The sequence below is a fragment of the Sarcophilus harrisii genome, chromosome 1 (assembly GCF_902635505.1).
Source record: "Sarcophilus harrisii chromosome 1, mSarHar1.11, whole genome shotgun sequence".
Classification (NCBI taxonomy): Eukaryota; Metazoa; Chordata; class Mammalia; order Dasyuromorphia; family Dasyuridae; genus Sarcophilus; species Sarcophilus harrisii.
In genome coordinates this window covers 703,078,198-703,101,369 of record NC_045426.1, presented here as the reverse complement: position 1 = coordinate 703,101,369, position 23,172 = coordinate 703,078,198, and the positions used below count along the sequence as shown (strand labels likewise).

The window sequence follows — 23,172 nt, the reverse complement described above, 5'->3', positions numbered from 1 at the left end:
TGCCCGAACTGCCCTCTGCCCCCCCCCCCAACCTCCAGCTAAGAGCACATCTGGCATGGACTTCATGTCCCCCAGCTGGGAAGTGAGGGGCAAATTTCAGACAATTCATGAAGGGACAAAAGCTTTGGTAAAGAATCCCAAGGGCCCAGCGGGCAAAGCCCAACCATTTAAATTTTACAAAGATTGAAAGGGACCCCAAAGGCCTTGTAGTCTACTCTTAGCCCCAAAGAAACTCTGCCACAACAACCCAATGTGGAGCATCTGCTTCCTGTGTAAAGACCTCCAGTGAAGAACTCACTACCTCTCACACTGGGCCAACCCAGATTTTCTCCTACGGCCAAATCTAGATTTTCCTCTGTGTAATTTTCTTCTATTCTGGGCTAGGAGCCAAATATAAATTTCTATTTTGGGGGGGAAGGGAGCAGAAGGGAAAAGAGGAAGGGAATTGGAGTTAAGTGACATGTCCAGGGTCACACAGCTAATAAGTGTCTGAGGTCAGATTTGAACTCCAGGCCTTGTGCTCTATCCACTGCGCCTCCTAGCTGCCCTACCAAATACAAATCTAATCTCTGTTTTATGTGATAGTCCTTGGGATAATTGAAGACAACATATTCAATCTACTCTACTCTTCCAACACACACACACACACACACACACACTAAATATTCCCATTCTTTCAACCAATCCTCATATAGGCTTAAGGCCATTCCTTCACCATTTGGTTTGTGGGAAGATAATGAGATCATCTCTTCAAAGGCAGAAGGGATCTCAGGAGGCATCAAACCCAAGACTCGCATTTTAGCAGAAAAATAAATGGAAGAACAGTGACTTCAGTCCAGAGGCTGTCCAGCCCACCATTTACTCCACCACGATCTCTAGAGTACTGTCCTCTGGAAATTCTCTCAATGTTCTTCCTAAAATGAGGTCCCCAGAGCGACTACAATAGTCCAGATGTGGTCTGGCCAAGATCTAGCATCGGATCTGGCCCACAGTCAGCCCAATGCTGACTCAAAGGATAGAGCACAAAGGAAATATCACCCTTCTAATCCTAAATATTCTACTTCTTAGTAGCTATTAAAGCTGCCATATTATTTATTTTTTCAATCATTTTTCAGTTTATCTGATTTTTCTTTACCTCGTTTTGGGTTTTGTGGGTAAAGATATCATGGTGGTTTGCCATTTCCTTCTCCAGCTTTTACAAATGAGGAAATCGAGGCACACAGGGATAAGTGACTTGTCTGGGATCATACAATTGTTAAGTTTATCTGAGGCTAGATTTGAACTCAAAAAGATGAGTTGGGTCAAGACCCAACAAGGCCCAAAGCTTTAACCACTATCCTATCTAGTTGCCCATAGTCCCAGCTACGTCATATCACTGACTCCATTATGCATGAAGACCACTAAACCTTTTTATTTTTTTTTCAAACTTAACTGTCTGACTCTCTCTCTTCTACCTTGAAATTGGAAAGTTGATTTTTTTGAACCCAAAGGTAAAACTTTGCATTGATCTCCATTCAATTTCATATAACATATTTGGCCCAATGTTTCCAGCCTGCCAAGACTTGTATGAATCATAGTTGATCCCTGTGCTAGTTAGCATTCCTCCTCTGGAATGGAGAGAAGCATTGTGGACCCAGGAGAAAAAGGCCTGGGGGCCAGGAAATCTGAGTCTCAGACACAGCCCTCCTATGAAGCCTTCAGCAAGTCAAAAGCCTATTGTTCTTTCCCCTCTCTCTATCCCTTTTTCTTCTCCTCTCCTTAGAGCTCCTGCTACTTCTGGGGTACTTTTCTGAAGACTATAGGGTCCTGTCCCTGGGGATCTTAAACCAGTGGTTTATAGAACTTATTAAAGGACCTTAGAGATGGCCTAGCTCAACCTCCTCATTTCAAAAATAGAGAAACAGAGGCACAAAAGGGAAGGTGACATTTCCAAGGTCACAGCGAGGGAGCAGCAGAATCTGGGCTCAAATAAGGGTCTCCTTAGTTCAGGTCTTCTGTTTCCATCAAGATGCCTTGATGCAGGTAAAGATGGAGTCTGGGGTAGGGTGAGAAATTTTAAAGGGATAAAGGAGGGCCGCCAGAAGCACTTCATGGTTAGCCCAGTGGTCACTTGTGCCAGTGAGCACAGCTGCCTCCCTTTGGTCCCTCCATCCCCCCAGGTCCTCAGGCCTACCTTCCAATGGCCAGATGATTTGGTGCATTGTTGAGACATGTTGACTTCTCTTCTAGAAGCTGAAAGGAAAGGTAATAGGTGAAGGAGAAGGAGAGAGGGAACCAGAAGGCAAGGAGAGGGGGATTTGTCCAAGGAGAGGAGGATTTGTCCTTGCCCTTTCTCAGGAAACTTCTCAGTCCAAGGTTCCTCTCTCCAAACAAGGAAGAAGGACTCGCAAGGATAAAGAATTCTACACAGTACCTTGGATCATAGAAAATAGAATGTTGGAGCTAAAATAAGTGCTAGAACATTAGACTATAAACAATGTTAGGACTAGGCGGGAAGGGCTCTTAGAAGCAGGAATATTAGAGCTATAAGGAACGTGGGAATACAGAACGTCAGAACTGTGAGGGGCTTTAGAACAGGAGATGTTAGATCTGGGAAGGAACTTAGAACAGGAGATGTCAGAGTTGGGAGGGGCCTTAGAACAGGGGATGTCAGGGCTGGGAGGGCCCTTAGAACAGGAGATGTCAGGGCTAGGAGGGATCTTAGAACAGGGAATGTCATAGCTGGGAGGGATCTTAGAACAGAGAATGTTAGAGCTTTCAGGAACCTTGGAATATAGAATGTCAGAGTTGGGAGGGACCTTGGAACACAGAATATCTGACCAGAAGGATCCTTGGAATAAAATCTAAGCATCACAGACAGGCAGAAAGTCTTTAGAATCACAGACTATTAAATTTCACAGAATCACGAAATGTTAGTGTAGGAAAACATAAAAATCTCAGCATCTTCCAACGGGAAGGAATTTGAAGTTCATTTTGTCCATCCCCCTGCCTTATTAGGTCTCGCTCTCCCTAACCACAGACCCTTCACTTACCAAGCTGGGGCCCCAGGGAAAATACAGGGAGCTGGCCCAGCAGACAAAGCTGTGTCTGGGGTTCTTATAGCCCTTGAACAGAGGGGAGGGAGTGGGAGGGTGGGAAAGTCTGGCTTCTAAAAGTCCTAGTCAGCAGATGTATGGGAATGACCTTGCTGAGGAACAAAGAAGGGGATCAGGAGAAAAAACAGCCCCATACAAATGTGGGCCATCTCAGTCTCTGGCTTGAGCTCAGGGTTTATATGGCCTTCTCTCTCATCCACAGGGAAGCAGCCATCCCTTCTCTTCCCTTTTCCATGAGGGACCAAGAAAACCCAGGGAAAGAGGGATTCCATCCTTGTTCTCCTTATTCTCCCAGCTTTCCCTGTATCCTTAGGAAACAGGATGGTCTGCTTCCTTACCAAGATGGGGCCTAATGTGTGTGGACTGTTACTTATTATCAGGTACCATTAATGTGCTGAAGCTCTTACAGTGAATTTCATGCTTGTTGGAGAGACTCTTCCCTAAGAAGAGCAGGGAGACTCCTCTCCCAAAAGGAGAAATTGTCTTTTTAGCAGCGTGGGTTGTGAGAATCTCTCATAGAATAGCCCTATAATAACGGCTAGCATTTATTTATATATCACCTTAAAGTTTGCGAAGAACTTTACAGATTCCTCATTTGATCCAACACAACATCCTGGGAAGGCAGGGGCCATTATTATTCCATTTTTAGAAATGAGGGACTGAAGAAAAAGAGATTTTCCCAGCATCATAATGGTTAGTAAATTTCTCAGGCTGGATTTGAACTCTAGCTTTTCTGACTCTCAGTCTCTGTCCACATTGGCACCTGGGTACTCTGGATCCTGTGATCCTCACAGGATCCTCACATAATCCTGTGACCATCAGATTTCAGCTGCCAGGTACTGTCAGAACCTGAGATGGGTCACATTCAAGGCTCTTAATGCCTAACGATCACATAAGAGGCAGCGCAACTCAGCAGGAGGAGACCTGGACCCAAATCAGAGGACCCGGGTTTAAATCCCAGCTTGGTCATTGACTCGAACCCCTACTCTCTTCAATCTCAGCCCCTCTCCTGATAGTATGTGAGGACACAGCTGTATCAGACTTAACACTATGTTTTAAAGCAGCAGTTATCAAAACCATTTGGTACTGGCCAAGAAACAGAATAGTCAATCAGGGGAATAGGTTTGCTTCATAAGACACACTATAGTCAATTAACTATAGTAATCTAGTATTTTATAAATTCAAAAACTCCAGTTCCTGGGATAAGAACTCACTATATGGCAAAAATTGCTGGGAAAACTGGAAAATGGTATGGAGGAAATTAGGCATTGAGCAACATCTAATACCCTATACTAAGATAAGATCAAAATGGGTTTAGGAGTTAGACATTAAGGGTGATGCTATGAACAAATTAGGAGAACAAGTGATAGTCTACCTCTCAGATCTGTGAACAGGGTCAAAGAACTAGAGTACATTATGAAATGCAAAATGGATAATTTTTATTTAGATAAATTAAAAAGTTTCTGCACAAACAAAACCAATGCAGCCAACATTAGAAGAGAAGCAAAAAGCTTCTGAGAAACAAATTTTACAACCAGTGTTTCTGATAAAGGCCTCATTTCTAAAACAGATAGAGAATCGACTCAGATTTTAAAAACACAAGCCATTCTCCAATTGGTAAATAGTCAAGGATACAAATAGACAATTTTTAGATGAAGAAATTAAAATTATTTCTAGTCATGAAAAAATGCTCTAAATGACTATTGATAAGAGAAATGCAAATTAAGACAACTATGAGGTACCACTTCACACCTCTCAGATTGGCTAAGATGACAAAAAAAAAATTATGATAAATGTTGGAGGGGATGTGAGAAAATTGGGACACTAAAACATTGTTGGTGGAGTTAGGAACTGATCCAATAATTCTGAAGAACAATTTGTAACTACGCTCAAAGGATTATCAAACTGTGTATACCTTTTGATCCAGCAGGGTCTCAACTAGATCTTATCCCAAAGAGATCCATAAAAGAGGGAAAAGGACCCACATGTGCAAAAATGTTTGTAGCAGCTTTTTTGTAGTGGTAAGAAATTGAAAATTAAGTGGATGTTCAACAGGTGGAGAATGGCTGAATAAATGATTGTATATCAATGTAATAGAATATTCCTTAAGAAATGATGAACAGGCTAATTTCAGAAAAGCCTAGGAATATTTACATGAACTGACAAACTGATGATGAGCAGAACCAAAAGAAAATTATCCACAGTAACAAGAAGATTATGTGATGATCAGCTATGATGGACTTGTCTCTTCTCAACATTGAAATGATTCAAGGAAATTCCAAAAGACTTAGGACCTAAAATACAATCTGCATCTAGTAAGAAAACTATGAAGACTAAATATGGATCAAAGCATAGTATTTTCACTTTTTTTTCTTTTTTAAATTAAAGTTTTTTATTTTCAAAGCATATGCATGATAATTTTTCAACACTGACCCTTGCACAATCTTGTGTTCCAAATTTCCTCCCTTCCCCCCAAATGGCAAGTAGTCCCCTATATGTTAAACATGTTAAAAAATATATACATTAAATCCAATATATGTATACATATTTACACAATTATTGTGCTGCACAAGAAAAATCAGATTAAAAAGGAAAAAAATGAGAAAGAAAACAAAATGCAAGCAAACAACAAAAAAAGTGAAAATGCTACATTGTGATCTACACTCAGTTCCCACAGTTCTCTCTGGGTGTAGATGGCTCTCTTCATCACTGAACAACTGGAACTGGTTTGAATCATCTCATTGTTGAAAAGAGCCATGTCCATCAGAATTAATCTTTGTATAATCTTGTGGTTGCCATATTTTCACCATATTTTTGTTGTTGATGTTTATTTGCTTCGGGTTTTTTTTCCTTTCTTATTTTTTCCCTTTTGATCTGATTTTTCTTGTACAGTCAAATATGGAATTTATTTAGAAGAATCGCATATGTTTAACATATATCATATTGCTTGCTGTCTTGGGGGAAGGGGAAAGAGAGGGAGAAAAATCTGAAACCAAGATTTTTGCAAAGATGAATATTGAAAATTATCTTTGCATATATTTGGGAAAATAAAGTACTATTTAAGAATAAAATTAAATTTTTTTTTTAAATTGTGTGTGAGAACAGGACCATCCCTGACTGAGCAGGGCACAGTCACCACTTGCTTTCAGCAAGTCTTCCTATAGGTCTCAATTTCCTCTTCAAAAAAAAAAAAGTTTACTTTGGATTAGAAAATTTATCACAGTGGAGATGGACCTGGAGTCAGGAAGGCTCATCTTCCTGAGTTCAAATCCAGCCTCAGACACTTCCTAACCGTGTGATCCTGGGCAGGTTACTTTAACCTATTGCCTCAGTTTCCTCATCTGTAAAATGAGCTGGAGGAAATGGCAAACCACTACAGCGTCTTTGCCAAGAAAAACCCAAATGGTGTCATGGACAGTCGGACATGACTGAAAAATGACTGAACCATAACAATAAAGATCTTTGTGAGCTCTGGCATTCCCTGTTCTAAGTCTCCTTCCAGCCCTGACATCCCCTGTTCTAAGGCCCCTCTTAACCCTGACAACACTTGTTCTAAGGTTCCTCCCACCTCTGATTTTCCCTGTTCTTAGACCTCTTTCAGTCCTAACATTATCTGATCTGATGTTCCTCCTATCTCTAATATTCCCTATTCTGTGCTCCCATGTCCTATGTTTAACGTTTTAAGATTCTTTCTACTTTACGTCATTAGGTCCTTCCTAGCTCTAATGTGAAGTGCTTTTCAGCCTTGACATTCTAGATTTAAAGGTCTCTCCCATCCAAAAGTCTATGTTCTAAAGATCTTTCCATCTCTAAACTAACATGGTTAGTTCTATGTTCTCTTCTAGGTCTGGCAATCTCTGTTCTAAGGTCCCTTCCAGATGTTACATCCGATGTTTGTTGTTCATTGTTTTTAGGTTGCTTCTAATTTATGTTCTTGGGTCCTTTATAGTTTGAAAATTCTTTGTTCCAATGTCCCATCTCTGCCATCTAAATTTGAAATTCCCTTCCAACTCTTACATCCCATAGTCTATATTTTAAGATACTTTTCAGTTCTAACATTCTAGGTTCTATATTTGGAGGTCCTTTCCAACTCTTATATCCCATAGTCTAAGATACTTTTCACCTTCTAACATTCTAGGTTCTATGTTCGGTCTCTGACATCCTCTGTTCTAAACAACCCATAGTCTATGTTCTAAGACACTTTTCAGTTCTAACATTCTAGGTTCTATGTTGGGAGGTCCTTTCCAATTCTGACATCCTCTGTTCTAGATTTCTCTTTAGTTCTAATATTCCAAGTTTGACGGTCTTTCAGCTAATGAGCCTCTGCGGATGGCTATCTGCATCATAAGTAAGAAACTTTTTACAGGAGATCATGGCAGCCTGGGAGGTGAATTATTGCACTATAGAGAGCCTGGGCCTGAGAACCAGAACTGGTCTGATGAGTGTCAGTGTCAAGTCAAGAAAAATGGCAGGTCAGTTCATCCTGGACACAACCCCAGTCCCCTCAGTCAGATAAAAACTTGCCTTGGGTTCTTGGAGACCTCAACCCCCCAGTTTCCTCTCAAAGCAGCTCTGGCAGCCAAAGCCTTAATAATCCTGGCAGAAACTGGAGGCTTGCGGAAGCAGTTGGCCTTACTTCAAAGCCCAGGAAATGTGGGTGGCCCCCTCGTCCTCACGAACCTTCCCACAAGCCCTTGGCTCAGACTCCAAAGGCAAATGCGAGAGGTGTCCTCCTCCACCCACTTCTCCCCCTTCTCCTGGCCCGGGATGAGACACAATCAGAGCAGAGGTGTCTGAGCAGAGGAGAGAGCTGGCAGCTGGATGGGCAGAGCTTCATGGGCAGGGCAGAGGGAAGACTTTAGGAGAAGGGAGAAGAAACCCAGTTCTGACCTGAGCTCTAACATTTCCAGTCATCAGGGAACCTCGAGTCAAGGAGTCTACAAGAGCTCCTTGACATTAGGGACACGATTCAGTAAGACCAGTGACAATGTGTGATCTTAGAGAGTAGGTCATTAAAGCTTGTTTCCTCATTTGTAATAATGGGGTAGAGGACTAAATGGCTTCTAACGTTTCATTCTTCCAGGAACCTCAGGCCAAAATGTGATCTACCACAATCCTTTTGAATGGGGAGATGGACCTAGGTAAGGGAACAGGACACATGACAAAGTTGGGAAAGCCTTGTCCTCTTTATAACATTATAGATAAAGGACTAAATGCAAACTTAGAAGTCATCTAATTCTAATTATGTTATAGGTGGGGAAACTGAGGCACAGAGGTAAAGTAAAATGCCCAACAGCAGCCAGAAATTTTTAAGTCTTCCTAGCTTCAAACCAAAGTATAACCCACAATCCTTCAAGTAGCTCTGTGCTACTGTGCTATCCTGAAAAGAGATTGGTACACAGTAAGTGCTTAATAAATGCTTTTTCCTTCCTTCCTTCTTTCCTTCCTTCCTTCTTTCCTTCCTTCCTTCCTTTCTTCCTTCCTTTCTTCCTTCCTCCCTCCCTTCCTCCCTTCCTCCCTTCCTTTTTTCCTTCCCTTCTTTTCCTCCCTTCCTCCTTCTCTTCCTTCTTTCCTTCTTTCCTTCTTTCCTTCCTTCCTTCCTTCCTTCCTTCCTTCCTTCCTTCTTTCCTTCCTTCCTTCCTTTCTTCCTTCCTTTCTTCCTTCCTTCCTTTCTTCCAAGTCACCATGAAATAGATGGTACCAATATTAGTATCCTTATTTTATAGGGAAAAAATTGAGGTTCAAGAGCTTATCTTTCAGCCACACTGGCTCAAAGTCTATATCACCCAAAGTACTTTCCTATTCATTCTCACTTATAATCCTCCTGTGTGAAATGAGAACCTTCGTTCAAGTCTCCTCCAGTTGTAGATGCTAAAAGCAAGGCTGAGAGGAAGGAGGGGAACAAAGGCAGAGTGGGAAGTTTGTGGGTCCATTTAGGGTTTTCTTGACAAAGATACTGGTGTCATTTCCCATTTCCTTCTCAGGCCCATTTTACAGGTGAGGAAACTGAACCAAATACTGTGAAATAATTTGTCAGGATCACTCAGTAATTATCTGAGGTTTGATTTGAACTCATGAAGGGGAGTCCTCCTGACCTCCAGGCCTGATGCCCTGTGCCCTGTGGCACCTCCTAGCTGCTAGAATCTGGTCCCACTCAAATATATCTCTGAAGAAAAGGATTGTTTTTACTTTTCTTTATATCCCCAGTGTTTCAGCCCAAAGCACACTGCATACAGTAAGTGCTTAATAAATACTTGTTAATTGACTGACCAGACTAGAGTCCCCACTCTGCCCCAAGCTGTGGGCAAGTCATTCCGCCCCTTTGGTTGTGTCTGTAAAATGAGAGATTGCACCCCCTGCAGCCCTAAGATTTTTAGCCCTCATTTTATAGTCAATTAATGAATAAAGAAGCATTTATTTAGTGCCTACTGTGTGCCAAACACTGCTGATGAGGATACAAAAAGTAATGATTCCCTGCTCTCAAGCAGCTTACACTCTTATCAGGAGCAAAGGGAGCCAAAGATAGAAGTGAGCTTGTTTAAAGCCTTGAGGTGACCCAGGCAACAGGCAGGCAGAGGCTCATGCCCCAGGGTCGCTGGGAGGAAAGGGACCCTTCTGGGCAAACCCACTCGCCCACTGAGCCCTTGGCACGCAGCAGATGAGCTGAAGTGGGCAAACGGCCCAGGGAGCTTTGTGAGCCGGGCATAATGGGACCTGCTGCCCTCAGCATCGAGAGGGCCAAAGTGGGGGGGCCTGGCCTGAGCCCTCCCCCAGATCATCCCTCCAAAGGAAGTGATGAGAGAGCAGGTCTCCGGGGCAGCCCCCGTGGCCTGCTGAGCCAGCAGCTCCTTTGTGTGGCTCCCCCCAGGCTCCTGCCGCTGCCAGACTATAAAACCCAGGGAGCGACCCCAAAGTCACAGTCACAGCCCCGGCCCAGGAGTCTGCACTCAGGACAAAAGTCGCTTCCCAGGTAAGAGGACATCTCCCAGAGGGGACTCGGGGCTAAAAGCCAAAACCCGACTGGAAACGGAGGAAAGCGGGTGTGAGCTCTGCCCCGTGATGCTGACTAGAGTGGCTAAAGTAGATCTGGAACTTTAAAATTTGTAAACAGCACCTTTGAACCTCACAACAACCCTGGGAGACAGGTGCCTTTACTAACCTCATTTTAACAGATGAGGAAACTGAGGCAGATGGAGTTTTTTTTGCTGAGGCAATTGGGGTTAAGTGCCTTCTCTAAAGTCACACAGCTGGGAAGTGTTAAGTGTCTGAGGTCAGATTTGAACTCAGGTCCTCCTGACCTCAGGCTTGTGCTCTATCCACTGCACCACCCAGCTGCCCCAGATGGAGGTTTTTTTTAAGTGACTCCCAGATAGCAGATTTGGATTCCGGTGCTCTAACCACTGAGAAACCTACCTCCCCTTCCTGATATATATTGTATATATCCAGGAAAGACAGGGCCAGAATTCCCAAGCTGAGTTCCTATTATAGGTCACTAGTTCAATGACCTTGACCTTTGGGACATTTATCTCTCTGAACCTCAATTTTTCCATCTGTAAAATAGGAAGAAAAGGACACCTTGCACCAGCTTCTTATAAAACGAATATTTTTGGTAAACCCTTAAAGAGCTATAGAAATATGAGTGGCTAGTATTATCAGCAGAAATAGCCCAGCCCAGAAAGATTCCAAGATCCAATTTATTCTTTTTTTTAATCTAGCAACAGATGTGGGGAGCAGGGGTGCTCTAGTGACAGACACTGCTATCTCCACCTGTAGCCCACAGAAGGTCATGGAACCCACGTTTAGGGCCCAGGAGACCTCGATCTTGGTCTTAGCTCTGCCATTTGATGAACACGCGGTACCGGGCAAGCTCACAAATAAAAGGGTCCAACCGAATCCTAATTGCCTCGAGGTGGAAGGAGCCCTGGAAATCCCCTTTTATCAATTGTGCCCCATTGGCTGCTGCAGCCGTCTGCTCGGTCCCCTGCCCCTCGTGTTTTGTGGCCTATTTTCATAACTGAAGGAAATGCTAAATATCCCTTATGGGGCAATATAAAGAAAGATGGGATTTATTTTTTCCTCATCCAAGTTCCGAGTTCTCTCCCAATCTGGCCAAAATAACCTATGGACTGAAGGTGGAGAACCCCTGAGCTAGAACAAAGCCCCTTGTTATACAAGGAGATTAGAAGTGGGCACAGGGTGAAAATTTGGGCCCAGCTTGCCCAGCTCCCACGTTAGTGTCGGGCGGGGGTGAAGGAGGTGGGCCGTGACATGAAAGCGGTCCCTGTTCTGAGCTCACCCTGCTTCTTGGGCTTTTCTTCCAGATTTCTTTAAGTGGGAACCATGTCCCAGCCCGCAAAGGCCCCAACGGTCCCAACTACCGCCGCCAGCCCAGCCACAGAAGGGAAGGAAAAGGGGGCACCTGCCTCGGTGCCCGCTCCCGGGCCCACCCCCGCTCTGGCTCCTGCCTCCGTTCCCGTCCCCAGCTCCAAGGTGGGAGACCTGCCCATGGGAGGCTTCAGGGTAAGACCAGATCCCTCCCTGCTCCCTCCAAGGGACACAGGGTTACCAGGCTGCCTTGTGGGATCCATAAAAGAAGATTTAGAGATCTTAGTGGACTGGCGACTGAATAATGTGATAGGTCAGCCAAGAAAGCTAATGGGATATATATATATATATATATATATATATATTGGGAGATAGATCATCTAGGAATTGGAACTACTAATTCTGGCTCTGCAGTCAGAGGCTTGGGTTCAAATCCTGTCTGATGCTGTATGATGTTGGTGCAGTATCTTAACATTTCTGGGATTTCTCAACTAATATAAATAAGGATGTTGGATGACATATCTCTGAGGCCATTTATGACTTTAGAGCCACAAACTTGCTCACATCGGATGCCGATTATTGGGTTCAAGTCTAATAATTTGGGGAAGAGAGAAGGGCCAGCTGGGATGGTGAGGGGTCTTGAGATTTTGCTTTTCACTCATTTTGTCATGTCTAGCTCTTCCTGACTCCCTTGCGGGTCTTCTTGGCAAAGATACTAGATTGGTTTGCCATTTCCTTCTCCAGTTTATTTTACAGATGGGGAAACTGAGGCAAACAGGGTAAAGTGACTGGCTCAGGATCACATGGCTATTAAAGTGTCTGAAGCTGAATTTGAACTCAGTTCTTCCTGACCCCAGATGCAAAGATACTAGATTGGTTTGCCATTTCCTTCTCCAGTTCATTTTACAGATGGGGAAACTGAGGCAAACAGGGTAAAGTGACTGGCTCAGGATCACATGGCTATTAAAGTATCTGAAGCTGAATTTGAACTCAGTTCTTCCTGACCCCAGATCCAGCGCTCTATCCATGCGCCATTTTGAGATTATGTCTCAGAAAAGTCAGTTGAAGGGACTAGAGGTTGTTTATCCAGGAGAAGACTTGGGAAATACATGTTGTAGTTGTCATGTGTCTGGAGAGCAGTCGTGTGAAAAATAACAGAGACATATTCAGCCGGACTTGATGGGTCAAGAGTCCCATATCAGCAGAAGAATTGTCTCCTACTACGATGGGCTGCCTCGAGCCATGGGGCTTCCCCTTGAGTGGGGGCTTTCAAGCTATAGAATAGACTCAAGAAAGACTAGAAGAGGAAGTATGGAGTAGCAGATAGCACACTGGGACCCCTCAGATGTTTCCTAACTGACATCCTTAATCACTTAACTTTTTACCACAGTTTCCTCATCTGTAAAATGAGCAGAAAAAATAAATAGAAAACCATTCCACTCAAATACAAGTGTATCTTATATTATACAAGAGTATTCCTGAAGAAGGCCTGTTAGATGGCCCAGTAGACAGAATATTAATCCTGGAGTCAGAAGGACTTGAATTCAAATCTAGCCTTAGATACTTACCAACTATGTGTTCCTGGGTAAGTCACTTCACCCAGTCTGCCTCAGTTTCCTCATCTGTAAAATAAGCTGAAGAAGGAAATGGCAAGTCCTTTAGGATCTCTGCCAAAAAATCCCAAATAGGGGCATGAAGAACTGGATACCATTGCACGGCTACAGGAAAGTGTGCACTTGTCCGGGACGTTTTAGGAAGATCCCCATTCAGATACAGGTAGAACCAGCTGGCCTTTGGGAGCCTGTGACTATTTTATTTCCCAGAATACTGGGGTTTAAGTAATTTTTGGAAATGAGTGCAGAAACGGGAGTGGGAAGAGGAAAGGAAAGGGAAGAGCTTTGTGGGGAGATTTCCAATGACCCCTCCAGTGGAAGAGAGAAGCCTTTTCTGAGGGAAGCCTCCCTGTTCTCCCTCTCTGTCCCTCTTCCTGGGTCAGATGGCTCAAATCTTGCTCAGGCTTCAAGAAAGAGAAGCTGAACATCTGGAGGCACAGCTGGTTTACAGAAATCTGCTGCAGAAAGGGGCTTTTCTGGATTATGGGAAACAACATATGTGCAAAGTGACAGTAGGGCCCACACTGGCAGCGTGGGGGCCGAGGGACCTGAAAGGGCCTGCTCTGAGACCTGGCTCTCCGGCAGGGCCTCGGAGCAAGCTCCAAGATAGAAAAGGGAAGCAAAGGAAGTCCCGGATCCAAGGTTCATCAGTCTCCTTCTGTGTACAAAGCATCGGGCCTGGAGCTGGGAATAGAAAAACTTCTTCTAGACACATCTCAGATGGGACCTCCCGACCAATTACTGGCATCCCCTTCCTCTCAAGGCTTGTCATAAATTTGGGGTGCTTTTTGTGTATAAAAAGGGCAGCTAGTGCACAGAGTGCCAGGTCTGGAGTTAGGAAAACTCATCTTCGGGTTCAAATCCAGTCTCAGATACTTATTAGGTGCATGACCCTAACTAAGCCACTTAATCCTGTTTGCCTCAGTTTCCTCATCTGTAAAAAGAGCTGGAGAAGGAAATGGCCAAACCCTTCTAGTGTCTCTGCCAAGAGAACCCCTAATGGGGTCAAAAAGAGTCAGACAGAACTGAAAAATGATCGAACATTAGTATATATTTTATATGGAAGGGAAGCTTCTCAAGGGTATGTTTATTAAATTGCTGGACTGAAAATAGTCCCCACCTTCAAAGGGTACTTTCCCTTTTCTACTCCCAGAAAGGCTTCCCAAAAGAATGGCATTTTGACATTAAGAACAGACAAACTTTGGGCAAAATGAGGAGTCTCTGCTCTCGCCTTATTGGCCTTTTGATTGCAGGTCCAGGAACTTTTCTTGGCCCAAGTGTCTCAAGTCAGGGGGATGGACTAGAAGGTGGTGACATTTCCTTCCCTCCCTGACATTCTCTGAATCTTTGAGAGAGGAAGATAAAGAGAGAATTGGGGGGGGGCAGGTCTATCTGTTCTCCCCCCCATTAAGAATTAGGGAGGCCTTAGGGGAATATGTCATGAAATCAAAGATTCAGATCTGGAAAAAAAATACCTTTAGAAGCATTTTATCCAAATTTCTCATTTTAATAATGAAGCAACTGAGGCACAGAGCACTTAAGGAGCTGGACCAAGGGCAGAAAATCAGTGTCTGAGGCGGGGCTTGAATCAAGGTTCCTGACCCTGAGAGTGGAGGCGTGCCCCCCCCCCCCCTTGTCTCTCCCATGCTTCGCTCTGACTTTGATGCTTTCCTGTGGTTTGGCCAGCTGGTGGTCTTTGACCAGGAAAACTTCCAAGGCCGCCGTGTGGAATTCTCAGGGGAATGCATGAATCTGGGAGACCGAGGCTTCGACCGCGTCCGGAGCATCATCGTCATCTCGGGACCGTGAGTGTCCCTGCTGGGGTCTGGGAGAAGAAGGGCCACTCTCCTTCCCTGTGGGGTCGGGGGCTACGTCCGGGGACCCGGGGAGCCCCCTACGGGGTCAAGTACAGGGTCAGGCCACCCCAGAATGGCCCCTGGCAGGGGTTCTGCAGGGCAAAGTGGGCAGACAGGGAGGTATATCGCGGGGCAGACGGAGCGTCTGTTTGAGATTGGGGAAAGGGTGGTATGGGACCAAAAATGTGCCCGTCATGATTTGGGCTTCAGGCCCGGCCTGCCACGCATTCCTGTGGCCACAGCTCAGGGCATCCTGTGGCCAGGCCGGGCAGAGCTACTGCCGCCCCCTTCCCTTTCATCCCCCACCTCCCAGGGGGGTGACGACTGAACTGGGCGGTTCTGGAGACCTGGCTTTGGGGTGAGCCTCTTGGCTGACTCACTCTGCCTCTCTGGGCACTCTATTATTTTCCTTCCTGTGAAATGGAGGGTTTCACTGGGTGCCCTCCAGGGTCACTTCTAACATCCCGTGGTGGAGGCTTCTCCTAGCTCTCATGTTCTCTTTCCTGAGGCCCTCCTAGCTCAGACATTGGACCTTTTAAGGCCCCTCCCAGCCCTGACATCTCCTGTTCTAAGCCCCCTCCCAGCCCTGACATCTCCTGTTCTAAGCCCCCTCTTAATCCTGACATCCCCCCTTTTAAGGCTCTAACATCCCCTGTTCTAAAGGCCTTCCCAGCTCTGACATCCCCTATTCTAAAGGCCTTCCCAGCTCTGACATCCCCTGTTCTAAGGGCTCTTCCAACCCGACATTCTCTATTTTTTGCCCATAGAGGAACAGCAAAGGAGAGCAGGCTGAAGAACAGAACCTTTGCCTTTAGGCCCCCTCCCACCCTAAGCTAGCCAACAGTGGGCTCTGGGAGCCTGTTCCAGGGAATGTTCCAGCCCCTGAACCTTATGGGCTCACTCCCCTCCCTGTTCCACCCAAGAGCTTTCTGTTCCCTTTGCTCTTGCCAGGGACAGAGATTTCAGAGCCATCCACGGCTAAATTAGGACCTTTAGGTTTCTGAAACTTCTTTCTGTGGTGGTGACTCAAATCTGGAGCATTTCTTTGGGGCCAGACTTCAGCTGGGCTCCCCACTGGGCAGCCTCCACTTTCTAAGACTCTTCTTTCTGCTGAGAGAGAAGTATATGCAGAACCCAAATGAGGAGGTCCCAGTTTGGTCCCATAAGCAAGAACAGCCGTGATGAGCTTACGTTCAGGGAGGGGCTCATCAAGACTATTGGAGACTAGGGTCAAATAACAAAGGACCCCCTGGCCTACAAAGCAGCTCCTTGGTGGGCTCTGAGAGCTGCCATTGGGCATTGCTTCCTTGGGCTTAAAGGTCCTTATTAAAACTATTTGCCCCATGGGAAGAGATTACATAAGGCAATCATCCCTCTCTGGGAGAAAATATCATCTAGTTCAAACCTGTCCTCACTTCAGGGAGTCCCTTCTATGATGTTCCTGGCAAAGTGGTCTCCCAGACCCCTTACGGTCACCCAGAGAGGGCAAGTGAATTTTCCAACGTTACCCAGCAGCACAATGACCCAGAACCTGGGTTTGCTGATTCCTAGATCGGGTCAGAGCTCTTTTCTACTCTTGCCTTTAAGGTCAAGGCAGTAAATGCCTGACCTCTGGCCAATTCCCATTGGTTCCAGGTAAGGCTGGTCAGAGGCAAAGCTACTCCATTCAGTCTTTGATTGTCCCAGGATAAGCCTTGATCGCTCATGTCCTGCTGGAAGAAAATAAGGTCGCTGATTGTCCAGCAGGAAAGCTGAGCGTGGCCTTGGCCTGCAGCTAAGGCTGCTGTTTCCTCTTAAAAAACAGAAATCAAGGATAAACACAGTCAGGAGAGGTCATCCCCCATCCCTGCTCTCTGTCAGCGAGGGAGGCCTGATGCGGTGATGGGCACGCTCACTCTGGAGCAGACCTGGCTTTGAGCTCTGGTTCAGACTCTTGTTACCCAGGAGACCTTGGGCAATTCAGCAAAAATCAATGAGATGGGAGTTGGGGTCAGATGACCCTAAAACCTCCTCTAAAACTAAAAGCTTTTCAGTGGCAGAAGCTCTTTATCTAAAGGGGAACTCCGGTGTTGGACAGCTCCAAATGTCTGGCTATCCTCACTGTGGAGAGGCAGACATGAAGTCTAGAAGACCTGGATTCAAGTAGTGCTTCTGCTACATGCTGGCGGTGGTCTTGGGCAAGTCTATACTCACCCCCTTGCCCTGAGCCTCGGTTTCCTCACCTGTACTAGAATTGGACTAGATACAAGACAGGAAAGGTTGAGTTCAGTCATTTTTCAGTCATGTCCAACTCTTTGTGACCCCTTGCAAGGTTCTCTTGGCAGAGGTACCAGAGTGATTTGCCATTTCCTTCTCCAGCTCATTTTACAGATGTGGAAACTGAGGCAAGCTGGGGACAATGATTTGCTCAGGGTCACATAGTTAGTAAGCATGCGGGACCAGAGTTGAACTCAGGGAGATGGATTTTCCTGACTCCAGGATGGATGATCTATTTACTTTGCTACCTATGGCCCATGGGGAAAGTAGGTAGCATTTATATAAATGCCTCCTATATATGTGCCAGGAACTGTGCTGAGCACTTTTAACAAATATTATTTCATGGGGCAGAGAGGTGGTGCAGTGGATAGAGCACTGACCCTGAAATCAGGGGGACCTGAGTTCAAATCTGCCCTCAGACACTTAACACATCCTAGCTGTGTGACCCTGGGCAAGTCACTTAATCCCAATTGCCTCAAGGGAAAAAAACAAAAACAAAAACAAATATTATCTCATTTAATCTTCACTACAACCCTGCAAGATTGATGTTGCTATTATCTCCATTTAACAGGTAACAACACAGAGGCAATCAGAGATAAAATGACTTGTCCAGGTTTACACAGCAGAAAAGTGTCTAATCTGCTTTCAAATCCAAATCTTCCTGATTCCAGACTCAAGACTCTAACCACTATACTACCTAACTGCCCGATGACTAGAAGAGCTCTAAAGTCTATTTGAGTTCTAAATCTACGATTCTAGACTTTCTTTCAGTGCCCCCCATTCCCTATTCTCACCCAGGCAACTCTCTGCAAGCCCTGGGAGAGGGGAATTTCTTTCCTGGGATTTACCTTGATCCATGAAATCAGCAGGTCTGAGTCTGCATCCTCTTCAAAACAAAACTCTAAAAATAAGGATAATTGTACCAAGAATAAGAACGGCCAAATAGTGAGTGTGCATAGAGCTTGACGGTTTGCAAAGCATCATGGATGTGGCGTCTGATCTGAAAATCATTCCTGTCGAAAACTGAAACCTTCCTTCCTGCACTTTCCCTCATTGCATCTAGTTCTTCCCTCTTCTCTTTTGCTCAAGCTTTCTCCTTGGAACTCGGTTCAACAGCATCGGTAGCCCCCAAGCCATTAGCCACTGAGGACCCTTAACCTTCAACTTTAAAATATGTTTTGCTAATTGCATTTCAATATAAGATGTCCTAGAAGTCTGAGAGTAGTATTATTAACCTTTAATTTCATCTCATGCATTTTTAATTTTATGCATCGGAAAATGTTCTTCTGAGAAGAGATCCATGGACTTCTACAAATTGCTGCTCTGATTCAATCTCCTCATTTTACAAATGAGGAAACTGAGACCCAGAGGGACCCTTCTGTGAACTTGCTCCAGGTCACATGGCTGCTCTGTGGCAGGGTTGGCCATAGAAGTCAGATCCTTTCATCCCAATCCCATAATCCTGTTTTTTTTTGGGGGGGGGGGAATTCACTGACCATAATGCTTTGAGAGCCTCTCCTCCCACTAAGTTTTCCTATAGCACTATTCTACACCCTCTCTCCATCCAGAAGTAGAGAAGGACAGTCCCCTTATTCCCCATCTGATATTTTCCTCCTACCCCAACCCAAGCTGAGGGAAATGGAAACCAGATCGCTATGGCTTGGCGCTTGCTAACAGCCTCTTTCCTGTCTGCGGTGTCCTTGTGCTCCCGTCCCCTTGGTCCGTGTCTGCCGGATCGTTGGCCCAGATGGGTGGCCTTTGAGCAGTCCAACTTCCGGGGAGAGATGTTCATCCTAGAGAAGGGCGAGTACCCTCGATGGGACACCTGGTCTTGCAGCTATCGTAGCGACTGCCTCATGTCCTTCCGGCCCATCAAGATGGTGAGAGCTGGGGACCAGAGGGCTGGGCATGAAGCGGGACCTGAAGAAGGGAGCGGGGTGGGAAGAAAGGGAAAGATGGGGACAATGTGCGACTGTGTAAGAGTCACTCAAAGAATACGGATTGGGGACCAAAAAGCGGATTAGTCCCCGAGGAGGCAGCAGACAGTTCGGTTGTCTTCTGCCTTGAGCAGACCATATTTGGAGCGTTGTGTTGAGTTTGGGATGCCATATTTTAGAAAAAATACTGAGGCTAACTAACCGCTGCAGTGGGGTCATTTAGAGATAGCCTTAGGCAATGGGTCCAAGGCAGAGGTTAACCCTTCCAATGGGAAAGCTTGGCTGGAGCAAGATGTTTGAAGCCATAATGAGGAAAAGGGTACTTGGGGACAAATTTATGAGGGAGAGTTGAGGGAAGGGGACATGAAATAACCTCTCTTGTTCAAACACTGTTGGAGACATCTCAGAAGATGCTAACTCCTCCACCCACCTACCCAACAGTCCATAGATATAGTGCATAGAGTATTAGAATTGTTTCTTGTCTCTTGACCCTTTTGAGCCAAGTCATCCTAGACAAGTCACTTGGCCTAGTATTTCATCGACTATAAAATGAGGGTGTTGGATTCAATGGTCTTTATCCCTTCCAGTTCTAAATTTATGTTCCTTAGCTTAGATAAATGACCTTTTCTGCCTGAGTTGACAAAAAACAATGACCCGCTCTAGGAGGTGATTCTAGCAGGGGGAAGCTGCGCTTTTCATCCAATTGATAAAAATAGTCTCTTAAATATACAGGAGACTGAGGAAGAACATCCCACTGCTCCCTGGATGGCTCAAATCTGCTTAATGGTGCTCACAGTCCTACTTCCTCCTCCGCTCCCAATCACTATAGGTATAATATCTCAGCTAAACAGTTAGAAAAAAAATTACCCACAAGGGAAAACTCTTGAGGCAATTTGGGGAACATCAACTGGCTCCTGGATCGTCCTTCTGACCTCCTCATGCAGCCTACTCTTATGACAAACCCTTTACATACCCTCTAGTCAAACTAGGGGTTTGACCTAAAGAGAAAGAGGGCTCAGGGAGATTTTATTATTTAATAATTTAATTATTAAATATGTCAAAGACTGACATCAGGAGAAGGGATTACATTGGGTGTTATTAGCTTTGTCAGTGGTGGTGGTGCTGGTGGTCTCAGAGGGCAGAATCAGGAATGATGGGTAGAAGTTGCCCCCAGAAGGTTTTTTGGGGGTGATGTAAGGAAAAGCCATCCCCAAGTGGAGTGATCGATTTCAGTAAGGGGCGCACTCTTTCTCATTTGAAGCCTTTAAGTAGAGAATGGCCAATCACACGATGGGTATGTTATAATAAGGATTCTTTTCGTGTAACAATTAGATGGCATGGCTATTGATGTCTCTTCTAACTCACAAATTCTCTCATTCGTCATCATTTGCTAGCCTTATTTGTATTCTTTCCCTTCACTTCTATGTGAAGGGAAAGAACCAAAAAAAAAAATGAGTCCGCCCAACCCCAGGCTTCAGAGTGGTGCTATAACTAGGGAAGGCGTAGCCAGAGCTTTGGCTCAGGGCACCAGAATGTAGGGGGCTGCTTAGGATGAAACATGGAAACAACTGAACTTAACACCTATTTGGTTTCTCTCCCCAATTCCTCTCACCCCTACCAATCCTTTGGACTGCTCTATGGTCTTAATCGTTTTCTTTTTTTTCTGAGAAAATTGGGGTTAAGTGACTTGCCCAGAGTCACACAACTAGGAAGTGTTAAGTGTCTGAGGTCAAATTTGAACTCAGGTCCTCCTGACTTCAGGGCTGGTGCTCTATCCACTGCACCACCTAGCTGCCCCATGGTCTTAATATTATACTGGACCATTGTTGGTTGCAAATGAATTGTCCCAAGCCTCAAAATTGGTAGTTCCTGCTCTGCTTTCAAAAGTCTGCCCCAGAGATCACCATATCTCTTTCTAATTAAAATCTCTTCCTCCCTATAAAACATAAATTAGATTTTATCTAAGATCTTCTCCTTGGAGGCAGATGATACAATGGATAGAGAACTAAGTCTGAAGTCACTGGTCTGTTATTTGTTAGTTGTGTGATTCTGGACAATTCTTAACCTCTGCAGGTCTCAGTTTCCTCATCTAGAAATAATAGCACCCATCTCCCAGGGCTGTTGTCAGTATCAAGTGAAATAATATTTGCAAGGTGTTTAGCACAGTACCTGGCACATAGTAGGTGCTTCATAAGCATTTATTTCCTTCCTTTCCTCTCAGATCTTTGGGTCCCAGATAATTTCTCCTGACATTTTACCTTAATCCTAACTTGAGCACATATTCTCCTTCTCTTGAACCATAATTATATGCGTTTCTTGTCCCTCCCCCATGAGATGAGGAGCTTGTTGAAGGCAGGCCCCCAGGGTCTGGGTTCCTAGTCCAGGACACAGGAAGTGAGGAAGAAGTGATTGCTGGTGGATCCAAAGTGGCTGAAGGACTCTGATTCTGGGATTTCAGCTCCTGCCTCCAGTCTCTGAGGCCCTTTCTCTCTCCTAGGATTCCCTAGATCACAAGATCTGCCTGTTTGAATGTACCAACTTCAAGGGGAACAAGATGGAGATCCACGAGGATGATGTGCCCAGTCTCTGGGCCTATGGCTTCTGTGATCGTGTGGGCAGTGTGAGGGTGCCCAGTGGCACGTGAGTATTGTACCTACAGGCCTTTGGTACCAGACTCAGGTTCTAGGGACACCGATTAGTCAGGAGACTTTGGGGAAGAGCTCTCAATTTCTTTATCTATAAAATGATGGTGGTGGACTAGCCCTGTTCTAAGGCCTCTCCCAGCCCTGACATTCCCTGTTCTAAGGTCTCTCCCAGCTCTGACACATCCCCTATTCTAAGCCCCCTCACAGCCCTGACATCCCCTGTTCTAAGCTCCCTCCCAACTCTGACATCCCCTATTCTAAAGCTTCTCCCAGCCCTGACATCCCCTGTTCTAAGGCTCCTTCCAGCTCTGATATTCTCTGTTCCCAGAACCCTGGATCCCCCTCCTCTATCTCTGAGAGTTTAGATTCTACTCTCCCCAGACTATGATAAATGAATTCTAGAAACACTGGGAAGTCAGAGGAGGAGGAGAACCTGGTGGGGGTGGGGAGGCTTGTGAGGATCTAATGATGTAGGAGGTGGGGCTTGGGCTTAGCTTGAAGCAATTCAGGATGAGTACATGGAGACCACTGCAAATAGGGGAAGGAGGCATGGGAACAAGCTAAAGAGATGGCCAGGAACCTGGATTATCTGTGGGTCTGTGAGGAGGCCCGTCCAGCTGGCTTGGGAAGGGGAGGGGAGCACCAGGAGACAAGGCTGATAATCAATCAATTAATAAGGGAGATAATTAACTCTGTGAGGACAGGCTGTAGAAGGACTCACATGTTGGCCTCAGGTATCTCCATTTTTATTCATTCTCTTTCCTCTTTCCAGATGGGTGGGCTACCAGTACCCCGGCTACCGAGGCTACCAGTATCTGTTTGAGCCAGGCGAGTTCAAGCACTGGAATGAGTGGTCTGCCTACCAGCCCCAGATCCAGTCCGTCCGTCGAATCAGGGACATGCAATGGCACCAGAGAGGCTGCTTCCCCATCCCCACCAGCCTGCCCAAGTGAGAAAATGGCCCCAGTATGGAGAACCTGGCCAAAGCCCAAGAGACTCCCACCCGGTAGAGAGCCGTTTGGATGTCTCAGGGTGACGGGCTGTCCAGCTCCCTTCCCTTCCACTGTGCCTAAACACGCTCTTGACAATTTGAATAAAAGTCTTCCATGGCCCAAACCCACTCCTTCTACTGGAATCTGTTGTTCCTGGGAAGTGATCTGGCCATCAGCCACAAGGTCATCACTAGAAAGAGCATTGGAGACTAAGGATCTGGGGTGGAATCCAGCCTTGTCTTTTAATAGTTTGGGATCTTCTTTGGGACTCAACTTCTTCATCTGTAAAATGAGGGGGACCTTGAAGGTTTCTTCTATGTTCAGATTGTGGTCCTCTGATCTTATTCTCCAGGCTCTCTGTAGTCCATTACCTAATCTTGGGTCCGTTAAATAGCATTGAACATTTGTAGCCAGTGAGGGCTCGGTCTGTTGTCTCAGTATTCCACATCCTAA

General features: G+C 45.5%; 1 protein-coding gene across 1 annotated transcript; it reads left to right on the top strand.

Moving 5' to 3' along the window:
* Nucleotides 1–11,434: 11,434 nt before the first annotated feature.
* Nucleotides 11,435–22,830, top strand: CRYBB1 (crystallin beta B1). The gene is made up of 5 exons (XM_031951124.1): nucleotides 11,435–11,615; nucleotides 14,720–14,838; nucleotides 18,893–19,025; nucleotides 21,580–21,722; nucleotides 22,500–22,830. The coding sequence occupies exons 1-5, from the start codon at nucleotides 11,436–11,438 to the stop codon at nucleotides 22,678–22,680; spliced, it is 756 nt and encodes a 251-aa protein (XP_031806984.1). The 5' UTR covers nucleotide 11,435; the 3' UTR covers nucleotides 22,681–22,830.
* The last annotated feature ends 342 nt before the right edge of the window (nucleotides 22,831–23,172 follow it).